This window comes from Astyanax mexicanus, chromosome 6, assembly GCF_023375975.1.
Source record: "Astyanax mexicanus isolate ESR-SI-001 chromosome 6, AstMex3_surface, whole genome shotgun sequence".
NCBI lineage: Eukaryota > Metazoa > Chordata > Actinopteri > Characiformes > Acestrorhamphidae > Astyanax > Astyanax mexicanus.
In genome coordinates, this window is record NC_064413.1 from 25,242,520 (window position 1) to 25,255,246 (window position 12,727).

A 12,727-nucleotide genomic window follows, 5' to 3' on the forward strand; every position below is an offset into this window, starting at 1 on the left:
ATGAAGCTTGTAATGTGAACGTAGCCTAAATCTGAAAGATGTAAACCTGCTTTGACTTGTACTCAATTCATTAAGGGTAAGGAGTAATTCCATTGGACTAAACATCATTTTACATTATAAATGTATGTCAGTATTGTAGGCAGTAAATAAGGCTCTGTTTACTACAAACAAAATAAGAATTTACCTAAGATGGCCACCACCACGTCCCCCCGCAGAATCTCGATAGATCCGCGAGAGATGAAGTAGAGGGCTGTGAGCACATCACCTGCGTGGACCAGTGTGTCGCCCGGTGGAGCGTGGGTGGTCTTGAATTTCATGGCCAGGGCTCGCAAGCAGCCTTTGGTGGAGCCTTTAAAAGCTTTACAGTTTTGGAGGAGTGTGCGGTTCAAGTGTAGACAGATATCAGCCTGCAGACACTCGGGGAAACCTTTCAGCACCTGGGGAAGTGGAGAGAGAGAGAAAACCCAGAAAAAGCAACAGTCACTTGATCTGAATCCAATAGAACACCTTTGGGATGCGGTAGAATGAGATTCGCAGCATTAAAGTGCTCCTGAAAATCTACAGTAATTGTGTAAAGGAATGTCAACATGGACCTGAATGTAGAATTAAAGCTTGTTTAGGACATTTCTATGCCACGAAGAAATGAGGTTTTGAGAGCAAAGGGAAGTCCTGTTCTGTGCATTTCCACTCCCCTAGAGCCATTTTCTTATTTTCTCGTCTAGTGTTAAGATTGCATTCGTACTGGTACAGTAAAAAAAGAACTGGATATACAGAAAAGTATTTTATAAAGGAGCTGTGAAGGGATACTAGAAAAACTTTATAATGATATTTAAACATTTAAAAGTTTCTTCACACATATACCTTTTTAAAAAAAAAGCCCTTTTCTATTGCATCATTTGTAGCATGAATGCTTTGTAGCACCTTTATTTTTTAAGAGCACAGGAAGATAGACTTGAGGAAAATCAAAGAGTATCAATACTATAGTACATAATATATTGAAGTAAAAAGTATTAAAAAATCTTTTAAAGTTAGCTGTTTGGAGTGGTGTGTAATATAAGAATGTGCTGTATTACACTGGTATTAGATTTCCTGGCTATTAGGATTTGCAACGGAATTGTCCTGGAAACATGTCATTAAGAGTATGAGAAAATAAAATATTGTCATTTAGGGCATTTATTTGCAGAAAATTAGAAATGGCTGAAATAACAAAAAAAAGATGCAGAGCTTTCAGACCTCAAATAATGCAAAGAAAACAAGTTCATATTTATAAAGTTTTAAGAGTTCAGAAATCAATATTTGGTGCAATATCCCTGGTTTTTCCCACAGTTTCCATGCATCTTGGTATGTTCTCCTCCACCAGTCTTACACACTGCTTTTGGAAAACTTTATGCCACTCCAGGTGCAAAAATTCAAGCAGTTCAGTTTGGTTTGATGGCTTGTGATCATCCATATTCCTCTTGATTATTTTCCAGATGTTTTCAATTTGGTAAAATCAAAGAAACTCATCATTTTTAAGTGTTCTCTTTTTTCCAGTGCTGTATAAACACACCCATTAAGTGTTTGGAACAAATTGAATCAAATGTCAACAGTTTAAGCAAGTTTATGGTATTTTAACAAAGTTAAACGTGCCTAATTATTGAAGTTTTTTAATCTTTTTATAGGGGGTGGCAGGGGGGATGAAAAATGGCATGACAAAAAAAAAAATTTAGACTTACAGCACAGAACAATGAGCTCATAACTGCAGCCGGTAATTACAAACCTGCTGTATCTGATAAAATGGCCAATAACTGAAGCTAGAATGAAGTGTACCTTAATTATACCTTAATAAAGTGACCTCTGCAACAACCTACATCTCATTCCTAAGATGAAGATCAGTCACCCCACCCTATCTCTGTTTAATGACCCCATCTCTTCATCTGTCTCTTCTTCATCACCCAGCGTCTCTTTCCTTTCCTGAACACATTTGCCATATTTCCTCATCACTTGCTAATGAGACGCTGAATGAGGTGGGTGGAGTAGTGGACCCAATTTCAGCCAGAACCATTCCAGTCATTACAGCACTCTAATACAGAACGCTCGGCTGGCCCTTCACTGCAACCTAATGAGCACTGTAATGAGTGAAGGTAATAGAGTGGAGCGGACACTGGATTTACCATTTGTTTTCCCTCACGTTATGAACACTATTAAAGCACTCCATTTTGGAAAGGAAATAGCAGACCTTCACGGTAGGAGAACGCTAACCAGGGCTTTCAGATGAAATCCAGGCCGTTTTCTTTCATGCAGGCTGAAGAACTGACTGCCATAATGTGATGTCTGTGCTAAAAATAAAAATAAACCTGGAGCAGAAGCTGTAAATGGATGGTGAAGTAACTTGATTTGATACATTATTAATGTTAAAACCTGTACATTAGCCAGTACTTTGTTGCTTTGTACAATACTGTGTAGAGGTTTTACACACCTAAATACATTATTTAAAACATGTTCTCTCGGACGTAAAAGAGTTTTTGCTTGTAAAACCCAAGATCACATTAGAACAGATGCAAGTAAACATACACTAACACAGCTAGTATCATGTCCCGTCCCTCTATCAGCACCCACTATCAGGCCTCACTTCAGAACTCCAATAAATCATGCCACCTTACCATAATTAACATCCTCACTTACAAGGTAACACCTCACAACTTATACAGGTTTGAGCAATCACACGCAGTGGTTTCCAGTAACACTTCCTAATCGGTTTACAAACTGCTGTCCCATGACTTTTTGCATGTCAGTGTAAATACAGCAATAATAATAATAATAATAATATAATTGAGATCTTGTAAGCTAGTCTGATTAACAAAGCTGGGTTCCAGATTTCTCCAGTCAGAACATGGATCTGTTTTATTTTAATTTAATCAATATCATTAAACACTGAATTGCCAATTATCATACGTATATACAGCTCTGCCAAAAAAAAAAAAAGAGAGACCACTTAAACATTGAGTTTTTTTGTTTTTAACAAATAGAAAACATCATGAATATAATCAAGAGGAAGATGGATGATCACAAGCCATCAAATTAAACTGAACTGCTTGAATTTTTGCACCAGGAGTAAAGGCATAATCAAAAAGCAGTGTGTAAGACTGGTGGAGGAGAACATGCCAAGATGCATGAAAACTATGATTAAAAACCAGGGTTATTTCACCAAATATTGATTTCTGAACTCTTAAAACTTTATAAATATGAACTTGTTTTATTTGCATTTTTTGAGGTCTAAAAGCTCTGCTTCTTTTTGTCATTTCAGCATTTTCTCATTTTCTGCAAATAAATGCTCTAAATGACAATATTTTTATTTGGGAGGAATGTTGTTCATAGTTTATAAAATGAAACAATGTTCATTTTACTTAAACATATACTTAATAATAGCAAATAGCAAAGTCAGAGAAACTAATTCAGAAACTGAAGTGGTCTCAATGTTTATGTGTTAATATGGAATGAATTGATATGACAGTGATGATTGATCTGGTTATTACAGGAACAGGTGTGTGTGTGTGTGTGTGTGTGTGTGTGTGTGTGTGTGCGTGACTCACAGCGTTCATGTCGATGCCGTTGGTGTAGGACCAGGCGTGCTGGAAGTACTCCTCCAGCCTCTGTCTGAGCGGGTTGGGGATTTGATGGAAGCGGATGAACTCTCTCACGCGGAGCATCTGAGTGTGGTATCGAGCCGTACCCGAGTACAGCCTCTGGATAATGGCTGACACGTTTCCAAAGATACTAGCATACATGAGGGCTGGAGGAGAGGAACACACACAGAGTGTTAAGAGTGTTAGAGCGTCTCACTGCACAGCTGAACATACACTGCAGATCTTACCAGCTCTACATCCAGTTACCTGAGTGACAACTCACTGCACTTCCTGTACTGAGGTACTGATCTCATATACTCAGCAGACTGTTTCAGTTTTTAGTGATGCTTTTTAAAAAAATGTGAATAGTGAATTATCCAGTATCCGTTTTTTTTTCCTATAGAGATTATGAGTTGTGTGGGCAGACTTGGGTAATGGGCACCTTCAAGAAGGAATACGACCAATAGCCAATTACAGCTTCAACCAGTAGCCAATTATGACTTCAGGTATTATAATTAGAAAGATACATTTATGTCCAAAGCAAATGTATTATTCAAAAGTCCTAATTCCCAAAAGACTTGCTACTTAAAATAGGTGAAAACGGGTTTCAGGGATGAGGATCTGAGTAAGTTAACGTTTTTCATAACAAACACAGCACTTCTCTAGTCAAATTATGTTCTATTATTATCGAGACAGGAGTGACATAGGAAGAACAGGCTACTTGTTAAATTTATTTACACTCATTTACTTGTTAATTATTAGGAGTTATTAATGGTTGGTATACATTAGGGATTACTATACGCTTTTAATGACCTTTTCTGAGTTAAAAGGTAATTAATCAGAGACACAAATACTTAAAAATAACAGAGACATAAATACTAAACATAAAATGTCCTAGAGACAACAGTTTTATATAGGACTTATATAAGCTTAAAATGTAGTGAGTCATGTCCAAGAGTTCTTTGCATCAGTGGACAATAAAAATATACACTGCCTAGTCAAATAAAAGACACCACCTGGATTTAAGTAAGTAAATGATGTGGTGATGTGGGGTTGATGCTGCAGTTGGTCTGCATGTCTAGGTTCAGCAACAGTATGTGCTGAAAGAATGAGGTCAGCTGACTACCTGAAGATACTGAATATAGACCAGGTTATTCCATCAATGGATTTTTTCTTCCCTGATGACACGGACATATTCCAAGATGACAATGTCAGGATTCATGGTGCTGGAATTGTGAAAGAGTGATTCAGGGAGCATGAGATCATCATTTTCACACATGGATTGTTCACCACAGAGTCCAGACCTTAACCTCATTGAGAATCTTTGGGATGTGCTGGAGAAGGCTTTGTGCAGCGGTCAGACTCTACCATCATTAATGCTGCAAGATCTTGGTGAAAAATTAATGCAGATCTGGATTAAATAAACTTTGTTATATTGCAGAAGCTTATTGAAACAATGCCACAGTGAATGCATGCCGTAATCAAAGATAAAGACGCACCGATGTAATATTAGTGTGTGTGACCTTTTTTTGGTGGCGACTTTTTTATTTTTTTTGGTCAGGTAGTGTAAAATTCTATATATAACCATTTTAAAAACTGTCATATATAGCACCAAAAATAACTGCACCTTTTTTGTATCTATACAACACCTTGTGTTGTATCTATAGTACTGATACTCACATCCGATAAGCATAACGCAGATGGAGAAGATCTTCTCAGAGTTGGTGTTTGGTGAGACATTTCCAAATCCTACACTGGTCAAGCTGCTGAAGGTGAAATAGAGGGCAGTCACATACTTGTCATTGATGCTGGGCCCAGATCCACGAACAGATTCATTAAAATGTTTCCCGAGCTGATCTCCCAGGGTGTGGAGCCAACCAATGTCACGGTTCTGTTCAACATGGCCAATAGCATACCAAATGCAGGCTAGCCAATGGGCAATGAGCGCAAAGGTGCACATGAGCAGGAAGAGCACAGCAGCGCCGTATTCCGAATAGCGGTCCAGCTTTCGGGCCACTCGCACCAAGCGGAGGAGGCGTGCCGTCTTCAGGAGGCCAATCAGAGTAGTTGTCTTGAAAGAGGAGAGCATAGAGAAATCAAAATTAAATACAGACACTTTTGAGCAAATCAGTTTCGGTAAGCTTAGTGAGCAAAAAATTATCAACCTCAACTAATTCATTATCTTTTAAGATCTCTACAAAATGAAATGTAGAGTTTTAAAAACAGTTGTTAATAATTTAGGGGTCTTTGTTTAGCCTTTAGTGGTTCCTCAATGTTAGCTGTCAGCTGTTCCTAAATTGAAAAAAAAAAACAAAAAAAACAATGGCATTAAAACCCAGGCTCTCAGGTTCACTGTAAAAAAAACAAAACTTAAAATTGTACTTTAACTAATGTTATTAAGTTTTTTTATTAGTTATTAAGTAACAAAATAATCAGTGCTGGTAAAATGTACAAATTATAGTTGAACCCTAGTTGAGACCAAGCCAACTACTTTGCACATGCTCATTTAGAGTCTTTAGTTGAAAGGGGTCTACTGAGCAATTCTACAGGGGTTTTCACCTGAGGTTGGTCACGCTATTTGCATGTTGTCCTCTCACCTCTTACTCACCATCAGGGTGTAGTAATAACCACAGGTTCACTAGATGAGTTTGAGTAATGTAAAATGTGTCATTGACACTTTTTTTTTTGTTGATTCTAAATGATAGTCAGCATAACTTACAATACACATTTCATACATTTCATAGAACTTAAATTAGGCCAACTAATAATTAATTAATTATATAACTAAAGATTTTTAAGATTTTAAAACTAAAAGCATCCTGGTTAGCAAACCTTCCTGAAGCTCAGTGATTACCTTTTCAGCAAAAAAAAAGCCAGATTGCTCATTACAATGGCTGCAGCACACTGTTTGTGTGCTGTTATCTTTACCTGGCAACCCTGAGTGTTGAAATGGGACTGGGGGCATGGTGGAGGGCAGATTCAGAAGCCCACACAGTATTCTATTCCATTCAGTTAATAAAAATACTGTCTGAAGCTCTGCTGCCAAGGGCTGTCAGTTCTTAAACTTAAAATGTTTCCTTAATGTCTTAAGATACATCCTGATCATGAAATGATCCAAAATAATATAATTCTATTCATAAAATAAAATGATTATTCTTTATACAGAAAATATAATTGTTCTTATCAATATTATGCTATTAAATATTAACATCACCAACTTAATCTTTACTGAAAAAACAAAGAAACACACTGTACCTACCACACTTCAGAAGCCTGCTGGATTGTTTGCGATATTTAGTTTAGGTTGCCAGTTTTATACACTTTTCACATTGCAATTTAGTGCACAGTGCATGTTAGCTGTCATGTTCTGACTTATAATTTATAATTCAGAGGTTTCCGCAGCATTCAGAGGGGAAGAAGTAGACAAGCAGCTGTATTGGGTTGAAAATTTGTGTTTGGAAATTTCATTCACTTCTCTTATAGGGGCATCTAGCTTAGCCTAATATTAACTTAGCCTGGAGGTCTTCTTGTATGTAACCAGCTTGTTAGTACCAGAACTATCACTGCATTACTGAATTTAATCACATCCTGACAGCAGGACAAAAGAACGAAAGCATCCAGCATTACATAAAGGAGTGTGAGGGTTACATAACTCATGATTGAAAGTGTGTGAAGTCTTGAGCTTGCTGCAGTCGTGATCAATTCAAAATCAAGCACAAAATCACAGATAAATGCTATCTGCTGCCTATTACTGTGAGCATATGGTAGGCCTGTCTTCTCACAGACTGGTATGCACTGTATACCAGTGTATATGCTCCACTACACTACCACTAGTGATTTTCCTTGACGTAAAAATGTAAGCAACTCTTATTGGTATGCATATCACTGCATATCAGGCTAATAGAAACTGACAAATTAAAGACACAAGAGAAAAGCAGGAAAATGCAGAGAAATGATCTTGATTACTGTAAAAATAAGAAGTTCATCAAAGAACTTGAACATTTCTTAATGCTTTTAGAGGTGAAAAAAAAGAATGAACCTTTCCTTATAGCTTCCTTAAAGCACATGAAAGGCTAAGTTTTAATATGAAGAACCTCCAAATGTTTATCAAGGATCTTGTCCTTTTCACAATGGAAGAGAGAAAAAGGAAATAAAACATAGTGAGATAAAGGAGAGAGAGTTTTGTCCTGCACGGCTGGAGCATCAGGGATGGGTGAGCTACAGTACTAGGAGTCATAAATATTCACAGTGTTTCTCCCTGAGCTGCCGTAGAGCCGTGTTCATTCCCAGCGATTACACTCATCTCACGAAGGCCACTACATCAATAAAACAAATAAATAACAAAGCGATTAGACTTCTGGCACGTAGCCTAGTTTGGTCCCTCAGGGCATGAATGAGTGGAGCGCTGGAGTTAAAATTCTTCCCCCACAGCTGACAAGAATATTTAACTACAAACATATTAAAAGAACAAATCCTCCATTATTGCTTCTGTTGGATTCAGTAATCAATAGTGTAATCAATAGGCTAATTATCTGGTTAAGCTCTACAAACACTGTGTGCATGCATGTTCTACACAGTACATGACTTAATTCCAGTTATAAATGAATTTGGATGTCTTATTCTTCATGTTAAAGCAAAATGGTGCATGAAAACAGTAAGTATTTGCGAGACCTAATCTCCTTTTATGGACCTTCATTATTACTCAGATCACAGGGTGCTGGTTTCTTAGTAGTTCCCAAATTCTTATAAACACAGTATTAACAGCGCACTCTGAGGAAAGCACATCGACTCGGTTTCGATACATCAGCTCACAGACGCCTTGTGCTGATCGACATCACCCTAGGATTGATGAGGGAAAAGAGTGCCATCTACATACCTTTAATGACTTTTTAACATTCATTTATACGTTTTCTGACCAGAGGAGGATGGGCCCCACTATATATATATATATATATATATATATATATATATATATATATAGCAGCTCTGAGGGCATTTTTCATGGGGCTTCTATATTGTATGTTTAATGTTATGTCTAATTCTCTGTCCTGCTTTCTGTAAAGCTGCTTTGTGACAAACATCATTTGTAAAAAAAAGCCATATATAAATACTGGTGCTGGCAGCTAGGATGGTTGCAATGTTAACATCATAATAGTGATATTAGATACTAGAGTCTACTGACGCAATAGTGATATTAATCACATCATGTTAATACCACAGCTGAGCAACGCAGTGTCCAGTGTGGTGGCAAGCTAATGATGTGGTAGTGATGCTGGTCAAGGTCAGCATGCTGCAAAGAGGGAGTTAAATATTTAGGCCTGTACACCAGAAAAAAGACAAATTTAACTCACCTCCTCTCCGTTGTGGTAGATGAGTAAGTCGAAGGGGATGGCGGCCACCATGTCGATGAGGAACCAGCCTTTGAAGTAGTGCACGGCGATGCGCAGCGGGTGGCTCACCACCTCGTCGTTGGCGTTAACGTAGGTGGTGCGGAAGTTGATGAGGATGTCAATGATGAACATGATGTCCACGATGAGGTCCACCACGTCGAGGGGGCTGCAGTAGACACACTTGGGCATGAGGCGCTCATCTTTGTCATTCAGCAGGAAGGCGGCGGAGTAGGGCGTAAGGATGGCCGTGTAGATGACCAGCAGCAAAATCAGCCAGTCCCACACAGCTTTGAAAGGGCTATAGTGCAGCACAGTCCACTTGTGGATGCGGGGGGCCTGGAGCTTGTATTCAGGAAGGACATCAGCGCCTAATGACAGCACCTAGAGAGATGGAGAAAAGAAAGGGAGGACTGTCATTGCCGTTTGGAGATCATAGGATTGTTTGAGGAATAAACCCCATGGCATACTCTGAGAACAGCATTGGCCTGACTTTAATGTTGGCCGTTTGTCCTTATCAGCTTTAAAGCAATAGTGTAAAACGTTGTGTGAAAATGTTATTTGAGTAAAAGGAAATAGCTTGAAAAACCATAAACATATACCCGGGTAAGATTTTTCCTGCTTTTGGTGGTGTGTGATGTGGGTGACCGACTATTGGATAACATCACAATTATGACAAACATTTCACATTGCTATAAATTTGATTTACTTAATTTACTTGCCAACACAAAACTAGAAATTGTCAACAGAAAAAAGAAACTTTCCATAGAAATAAAAAACAAACAATTGTTACGTATGAGTACAGAAGTTCTCAATAATTTTATTCTTGGGTAAACTACACATATATTAATATAACAATCAGCAGTAATGATAATTAGATTACACAAGTATTTGTTAGTATGTATGTACTATAAATCATGAATTTCAGTCAGTGGAAAACAGGATATCAGCTGTCCAACATCATTACAAAGTAGCCTAAATGCAGTTGCCTTGAATAGCCATGCACACTATTTACACCCAATACACCTACTCTGTAGGTCCACACTCCATGTCATCTACTCACTCTTGAGACTACATTAGTCTCATAATCAACAATAACTTTAAAGACCCTAAAACAGAACCATGTGGGACTCCACAAAATGCTAATCTAAACAGCAGACAAAACATTCTTAATGAGTTCTGCAACTCAAACCTTAACTTGACAACTATACTTGAAACCCAATAGTTCTGTAACACTGGCATCACAGAGGACTATGTGTTGTGTTGTAAGGGGATAAATATAGGTATTTACTTCCAGATCCAGTAAACAACGCAAACAGTACAGAAATATGTAAAAAATGTCAATATAATGCAGGTTGGTCTATAAGAACACAATATCAAGCAACACTAATGGATCATCAGTGTGTTTTGACCTTGCACAGCCTTTTTTCCAGGATGTTTATGAGATCACAGGGTTTTTATTAAGAATAACTACAGGCCAAAATTCTCAACATTATTCCAACTGTAAAATCCCTCTACTTAATTATTAAAAATGAAGCTTTCAAGATATTTCCAGGTTTACATTTCTTAACATACTCCAGGAAACCTCAGCCCACACAATCCTAGTCTACCAAGCTCTCCTGTGTATACTGCACAGTCTATTGGTCTAAATTTGCCTGAGGATCAAACTGTCTTGCAGTCGCCTGACATTACCGTCAGCTACAGCTTACTGAACTTAGTCTCATTAATCTCATAGTCGTATTTCCATCCCTCGATCTTACAGACTCCTCTGCAGTGATGTTGCGTTCCTGCAGGACAATTTTCTCCAACTGTCAGATAAGTCAGTGCATGAGCCTTTATAGCAGCAGATTAGGACTCAGGAAGATGACGCATTATCCACTACAATGCTGGAATGGAAATTAGCATTACAAAATAAAAAACAGATCAGCATGCACGAGTTGGTGTAAATATAATTCTGACACACATCTGCAAACATTCTCATCAGCCACCTCTGGAATGTGCTCCAACGTGGTCACGAGTTATAAAACATGAGGGGCCCAATCTTGCATCCTGTGTAAGGCACACCACAATGCTCATTGTTATCTTACACCCTGCCAGCAGTCTATTTCAGGTACATTTCTGACATACTGCTATCTGATGTGTCACTGACGTAAGTGAACCTGAGCATATGTTAACAGTCAGACGTGTATTGCTATCTTGGCAGTGAATTGTCAACACAGTCATGTGCCCATAGTGCATACACCCCCACTTGTTACGCACACATGGACACACAGCAGTGCACAAGTCCGTAGCACATGCCTAATCGCAGCTCTGCAAACTTTTACATTAACATTAAACGGAAAAGAGCTGGTTTCCTCTTCTGAGAAGTGTTCCAGGTAGCTGCGCCCCTAAAGTAGCAATGCATCAAAAGCGCACCTGGCTCTTAAAGGGAAAGGCAAGTAACATGCTGATTGGTTAATTTTACATTACGCCCAAAAAAATCATTAATTAAGAGAATTTGTGCATGCCTTATGCGTGTTTGTAGCCACACAAGGCATACTTTTCTCGTCATTATGATAGCAAAGAGACATTGATACGCTATAAATCAAGCTGGGAGGTGCGTGGTCTAACAATTTGCCTATGGGTTGCTAGTGCCAGGGGTCTGTTTGCATTCTGTGTCTGTCACAAGTGGTCTTATACACTTATTATCAAACTTTGGAGTAATAATGCTGATCTCTGAGATGCTTTATAAATTAGGCTTATTATTAGAGTAATTTAAATAATTGTTGCACCCAGATGGATTCAACTGACATGATCAAACTTGGTGAGTATTTGAGCTAGACTGTCATGGAATGACGAACTATAGATGGATGGATGGATGGATGGATGCTTCGGCCGGCCAGCTGCATCCCCGGACCAGAAAAAATTGTGGGATGCTATTGGACACTCCTACCACATATCGTCTGGAACAGTGTGATAAGATAAGGAAACTTACTCAATGCTGAGATAACTGGCTTGTTGAGTTACATACCCCAGTGTTTCTGCATGTGTAGCTTAACAAATATGATCAAGAGTTGCCCGTATCGATCTAAAGTATTATTTATTTAATCACTGCTAACCTTTATATTCCTTCCAAATAGCACTGCAATCAGACACTTCATTTCAAGCACTATTTTTGCAATTATTTCTTTAACGATGAGTGCATATAGTTTCTCTGTTTTAGGCACAGAGCCCAACAGATTGACTGTGTTTTCCTCTTCCATCTGCACAAGCATATCGCTTTATGGTATATAAATACCCTCAGCAAAGCCCATCTTCCAAGAAAAGGTATTTCACACTCCAGTATGCACACATATGCACATTTAAAAGCCTGTTTATATAAACAAGTACAAATAGCATTTCACACAATCTGTGTTAGTACAAAGAGGAATTCCAAGTTTTTAATGTCACGTGAACTTAAAAAAGATGAAAGCCTGTAAAGATAAATGCTAAATGTGACTTGCAAAAATGTAAAGAAAGAAAGAAAAGAAAACAAATCTGCAGTTTCTCCGCAGATACGAAATTGTGCATGAACTAACATTGACAGAAACATCTAAATTAATGAGTGCCCAGAGGACTGCCTGGTTCAAAATAAGAATAAAAAATAAACAGACATTAAATCATACATTTAACTTAACATGGGTCATTTATTTCTCAATCCCATTATGAATTAGGTACTGTTCAATTTTTAGACACTGTTTTGGGGTCCTGTGCAAT

At 38.1% G+C, this 12,727-nt stretch overlaps 1 protein-coding gene across 1 annotated transcript in view; it reads right to left on the reverse strand.

Annotated features, from left to right (window-relative positions):
* The window catches only part of kcnh2b (potassium voltage-gated channel, subfamily H (eag-related), member 2b), a 368,308-nt gene that overhangs the window by 13,277 nt on the left and 342,304 nt on the right, over nucleotides 1-12,727 (reverse strand). The window contains exons 6-9 of the mRNA XM_007256921.4: nucleotides 8,957-9,376; nucleotides 5,286-5,676; nucleotides 3,573-3,772; nucleotides 185-437 (exon numbers count right to left, since the gene is read on the reverse strand). Coding sequence (XP_007256983.3) covers nucleotides 185-437; nucleotides 3,573-3,772; nucleotides 5,286-5,676; nucleotides 8,957-9,376 — 1,264 coding nt within the window. The remainder of the gene's footprint in view (nucleotides 1-184; nucleotides 438-3,572; nucleotides 3,773-5,285; nucleotides 5,677-8,956; nucleotides 9,377-12,727) is intronic.